At 32.2% G+C, this 6,000-nt stretch overlaps 2 protein-coding genes across 22 annotated transcripts in view; both read left to right on the top strand.

Moving 5' to 3' along the window:
* Positions 1-4,773, top strand: part of LOC117104855 (anoctamin-4-like) — a 46,096-nt gene extending 41,323 nt beyond the window's left edge. For all 21 annotated transcript variants that reach the window (XM_033245705.1, XM_033245711.1, XM_033245706.1 and 18 more), the window contains 5 exons: positions 93-245; positions 692-744; positions 1,229-1,407; positions 1,685-1,835; positions 2,427-4,773. In XM_033245705.1, the coding sequence (XP_033101596.1) occupies positions 93-245; positions 692-744; positions 1,229-1,407; positions 1,685-1,835; positions 2,427-2,600 (710 nt within the window). In that variant the 3' untranslated portion in view covers positions 2,601-4,773. The remainder of the gene's footprint in view (positions 1-92; positions 246-691; positions 745-1,228; positions 1,408-1,684; positions 1,836-2,426) is intronic.
* An 860-nt stretch (positions 4,774-5,633) lies between these two features.
* The window catches only part of LOC117104859, a 6,169-nt gene continuing 5,802 nt past the window's right edge, over positions 5,634-6,000 (top strand). The window contains exon 1 of the mRNA XM_033245726.1: positions 5,634-5,972. The gene's annotated coding sequence lies outside the window, so the exon portion shown is untranslated. The remainder of the gene's footprint in view (positions 5,973-6,000) is intronic.

A 6,000-nucleotide genomic window follows, 5' to 3' on the forward strand; every position in this document is an offset into this window, starting at 1 on the left:
TTTATGCCAATAATAGTTTTCCCCCTTTGCCTCTTTTTGAAAATTTAGTGCTGAAATCTATTATTAATATAATATATTGTTTTCACCTTTAGCAATTCAGTTTGGTTGGATCACGATATTTGTGGCTGCATTCCCCCTTGCTCCATTTTTTGCCCTTGTTAACAATCTACTGGAAATACGTCTGGACGCATTTAAGTTTATCTCGCAGTTGCGAAGACCGTATGCTGCCCGTGCACAAGACATTGGTAAGACACCAAACGATATGTATTCCATTTATTTAAAATAATGTATAACAAAATGACAACAGGTTGAACAAAAAAGAATATTCCAGCACTAATAAATAGGATCATTGTCACGATAAATTGTTACAGATAAAATTATTATTATTATTGTTATATTTTGTTGCAACAAATAATTGTAATTTTTATTATACAACAATGCTGAAATTAACTGGTATGTGCAAGCAGTTTGCTTAGGCCCTCCTTAATTTTCTTATAACTGAACTCAAAATTGTATTGACCATTAGCAACTTAGGACTTGCCTTTGCAGAGATCTACTGTAGTTGTTTTTATTATATCTTCATAGCACTCATTGTCAAGTCTTGGTTGTCAATAATATAACAATAAACTACACACACCTTTACAAACCTGGGCCGATATTAATTTTGTTTATTTTGTTATCAACTATTCAGGTGCATGGTACAGTATCCTACTTGCAGTTGGTAACTTCTCAGTCCTGTCAAATGTAAGTTGTCTGATATGTTTTTGACCTAAATATGTATACATAATTCCTATAATTATTGTGAGGGTATTTGCCATTTAGAAAAGTAGGTCCAACGACCTGTGTAATGTCGAGTGCATAGAGGCTTTTTTGTCATGATGCACTGAAAAACTGGTACAGTATATCATATTTCTGTAATGGCTGTCATTTTGTGGGACCGTAGCAACAATGGAACATAAATCTGAGTGTATGGGCATTTTTTTGTGTATATACATTTATATAATCATTGAATGGTACACTGTTTTTCTTTGTTTTCTTTTTTTATATGGCTGTGTTCTCTTTTTAATGTATTTTTTATATTGTTTATTTTGTCCAAATTCTTAATAATCAATAATTACTGTATATATTTTCTCAATTTTTATATTCCCAATTAATTACTGTATATATTGTCTCAATTCTTAGCTTCTAATTACTCGATCAATTACATTTTTTGTTGTTTATTTTGCAGGCTTGCATCATTGCATTCACATCTGAGTTTATTCCTAGGGAAGTGTATCGTTACAGGACAGATCCTGGCTCTCTGAAGGGGTACATCGACTTCTCTCTGTCAGAATTTAACGTTTCTGATTTCAAGGCCGATCAGGCACCTGACGATGAGGCTGAAGCTGCCAGTACTGACAAATGCTTGTAAGTTTCTTACTTCACTGCACTCAGTGAGTTATTCTATTTATTCAAATATTTCAGATATAAAATTAATAATATATATGAACTTAAATGTTAAGTAAATATATAATACTATCATCTGATCTGACTTTATATTAATTCACAAAAAAAAACAAACCATAATTTCTATGATCTTCATAATACTAGGAAGATAGGGTTAGCTTTATTTAGAATCACTGAATTGAAATAAAAGAAACTAAAATTTCTCTCATTAATGGATTGAATTATTTGTCCTATTCAGCTTCAAAGGTTTTTATATCAGGAATGGAACTGAGATTGAAGGAGAATATAATTGTAAAGTTAAGACTGATGGTAGTCCCTCCACCTACTGCTTCACACAAGACTACTGGGAGGTATTCGCCATGAGGCTTGTGTTTGTTTTAGTTTTTGAGGTAAGTTTATTACATCAATTATTATGAACATTATATTATATATAACAGATAGGTTTGATAGTAGGTTTTTAGAACACTAGAATAATGCCCTACATTTAGTCATTAATACAACTTGGCATTTTTTCACCCCACAAAACCATGTATAGGAATTTTTGAATATGCATAATATTATGGCATGATGGTAGTCAACATTTACACTGGTTTATTATTGTGGATGAAAATACGTTTAGGATTAATTTTAAACTGAAATAATTAGTACCCTATTATCCAATGCACTGATTTTTCTGTTATATAGTATAGTAGTCTAATATATTGGATCCAGAGGTAGTTCAGTATGCATTGCTCACAATTGTGAAAGTAGATTTATCACAGCACTGCATAATTAACGATTAATCTGATCCAGTGACTACAGAATAATATAATAGTGTTTCCCTAATTTTTACTGTCAAAATTCAAAAATATATGATAGATATATATGCACTCCTCCCCCTGCCCTTGTATAGTGTGTCTGCCTTCCAATCTATTGTTTGCAGTCTCACCTCAGATAGGCACATTGGCTGTTAATCACACATTTTTTTTACACCTTCCCAGCACGTTATCTTTGCGTTCAAGCTGTTCCTTGATTGGCTGATACCAGACATCCCAGGCTTCGTAAGCAACCAGATCAAGAGAGAGAATTTCCTTGCAAAAGAAGCGCTGCATACAGCTGCCTTGGAGAAGGCAAAGAAAGTCCGACAAAGTCAGGCAATTCCACAAGAGGTGTAAGATAAAACTAGGACCTACACACTTGCACATATATGAGCAAATACACCCACATACAAAAACGAATACTCACATAAACACACCAGCCACACCCACATACACATCCAAATACACCCACACTTTCACATATGTGTACCATATTGGTGTTTCTAGTGAAAGGGGATTGTTTTTTATGGTTTGTACTGGTTGTGATTTAGTAGATGCGGGTGTGTTTCAAACACCTACTACTTTTATATAAGGCATTATTTCTTAGTACAGTATCACAGGAAAAGAGTCTTTCAACTCGAACCTGACAAAAAAAACAACTTATATTTATCGCACACATTGGTTAATTATTTTGAAGGAAAAGTGACCAAATTACATTCTTTGATGTTTCAAAAATGTTTTATTTTTAGAAAATCATATAAAAACAGGTTCTAATGTTGAAATTGTTAATGAAACATTAACTTTTTAAAATGATATCAGAAGAATCATGATGTTTTTTGAGTGCTAATGAATGTGATATATTGTGTATAGATAAAGTATGCATGTGGTTAGAAATAGGATTTAGTTGGTCAAAAGGTTTGCACATAATCAAATGCATGGATCTCCTATAATATATATTTTTATTAATATTCATAATTATTATGAGAGGAATATTCGAAATTAAATGTGGTACAGTTTATACCTTGGTAGTCCTATTTAGAATTATATAAATATATTCTTTATGTAATTTAGCTTTAAGATAGGTTTCCCACACAAATTTGCACATGGTATTTGATTCTTGTCTTTCTTTAAGCCTAGTAATTGAAACAATGTGTGTACATTTTCTATAAATTTTGGAATATCTTTGTATAAATAATGGTTTTCTATATTTGATTGTGATACAATATATGTGATTTTTCATAAATGATAATTTGATGTAATTTCAGGATAGTTAGGCTGAAAGTTTCTGAATCTTTTGTCAACGCATGATGCAAAAATAATAAGGGATCAGGAACTGCATGACGTCATTGTATTAGACAAGTAATTTCAACACAGTCATTGTATTAGACAAGTAATTTCAACACAGTAAAAAAGCCCAAAACCTGTTCTAAATTTATGTTGTAAAAAGGATAGTATGTGAATATAACCTTTGACATGACTGTGTCTTATGTTTTCTAACTACTGTACTGACTTTATAAAACTATATGATTCAGGTAAATTCCTTATCGTTCCTTATGTTTTTTGCTGTGCATGGAAAACATTCATGTTGAGAATGGAATGTTCACATTATTGTGTGTGATATGCGTTATGATATTGTGTGGGATACAGTTCATGTTATTGGGTATGGGATATGGTTCACATTAGTGTTTTGTAGAAATAGAACAAAGGAAAGTATTTCCACTGAACTAATTGTTTGATTTTTGTGTTTATGGATTGTGATTATTGTGTCATGTATTTGTTTTATTGGCATTATAATCTATTTTTATTTTTGTACTCCTACTATACATAGTTACTCCATTTATAAATGTATATTCTTTCACCTTAGGTATGCTACATAAAACTTTTTTTTTTTTTTATCAAAAAATGATATATTTTATTGTAGTTTGATTTGGAATTACAAATCACATGGTACATATTCATTTTTGAAATAAAATCTTTTATTAACAAAATTTAATCTCTTATATATTTTATATTAGTTTGTGTTGGGCTGTAAAAATATTTAGTATAAATGGTGGATTACAAACTTATCTTCCTTTTCCTTGGTAGCTAATATATATATCTTGTATTATTAATGTTTCATTCTATCTGTTACCTTGTATGTATTTCATTATATTTTAATTAGTTCTAATCAGTTAGATGATTATAGACAAGCAGGTCTACTTTTGATTTGACCTATCAAATCAGTAAATGCGTAATCAGTAAATAAACTGATGTGCTGTAAATACAGGGGCGGATCCAGAATTTTTCAAACGGGTGCACAAAACATGTTCAGAAAAATTTTAAAATATAGTGGCAAAACGGGGAGGGGCTACTGGTTCCGTGCCTGAAATCACCTTGTAGATGACTTTAAGAAACATTCTGCAAGGTGGAATGATGTAGATTTAAATGGAGACCAGATACATACAAGTAGATAATATGAAGTAGTGGGTAACTTTCTTTGGTCAACCATGTTTCTACACTGAACTTTCTAATAAATTATGCATAAAAGGTATATTAAATTGTTTGATTTTTCTTTTGTTTGGCGAGAAAATGCTTTTTGACAGTATTCCTGGTCTCGAATTACACACTATATATAATGTGCTATAAACCATATTTGCATTTTAGAAATGCAACGTTGTATATTGTGCGAGGAGATGGTGTTATACCTTCTTGTATTGTGCAGTGTTTGCCGTTTCGAATCCGAGCCCTCTGCTTTATGCTTTACTTGGCTAAGTGCGACCCCCCGCCCACATGCGTCTATTTTGTGTCACCCGTGAAAGTATTTAAAAATCCTGCCTCGAAAACCTCCTCTTGTTATGGCCAGCCGATCATCAATAAAAGTATTGAGCAAAAAATAGTTTAATTTTCAAACATTGAAATTGAGCAAAATGTGAAGCATCAAACCTGATTTTGCGTGAAATATTTGGGCAACTGGGGCTCTTTGATTCTGAGAGGAAACCTCGTGCGTAACACCTCAACGCGTTACGTGTAACATCAATATGATTATTCGGAGAAGCTGTCAATTGAAAATTAAAAAGAAAAAAAGATCATATTTCCCTAGCTAATTACATTTAATACTTTATCTCAATGAAAATTGATGATTGATGCTCTTACTTTATTGATAGATATTTTTTTAATTTTACGAGGAGCGACCTCAGTCACGAGTAAATATATCTTTGATTAGCAGCTCAACTCGGATAATGAACGATTATATACGTAAACCTACACAGTAAGAGTACAATTAAGACTCATTTTTTTTAAAACTAAGGTTTTATAAACAGTAACGTGAAAAACAATGCGCCACACTACTAAATCGATGCTACGTGCAAAGAATTCCCTGGTTGAATCTTTGTGGACGAGGTATGAATAGAAGACTGATGCGATTTAAAATCAAAATGAAATCAGCATGTCATCGTGTCATCAGCAAGCGATTATTGACTTATGTATTCAATGTGCTTCACAATTGCTGAATAACTTCTTTCATCGTGCACTTTGGGGGCCTGTGTTATGAATAACAAAACCCATCTCCCAAGGGTCACTCAGGCATAAACCATCCTAGCGACCAAGACGCACAGTACCGTCTCCAGCTTCGGTTTGAGTCAGACATTTTAGGATGTCATAACATAAGTTTAACGTTTTAATTTCCGACTTTTGTTTATAATGTAGACCTACTTCTAGACTTGGTGTGTAACGTTTTTAGTACTGGTACCGGTAAGTCATGTTATTTTTTCCTATAGGC

This window comes from Anneissia japonica, unplaced genomic scaffold, assembly GCF_011630105.1.
Source record: "Anneissia japonica isolate Jap-2015-1 unplaced genomic scaffold, ASM1163010v1 scaffold287834_len5846547_cov211, whole genome shotgun sequence".
Lineage (NCBI taxonomy): Eukaryota > Metazoa > Echinodermata > Crinoidea > Comatulida > Comatulidae > Anneissia > Anneissia japonica.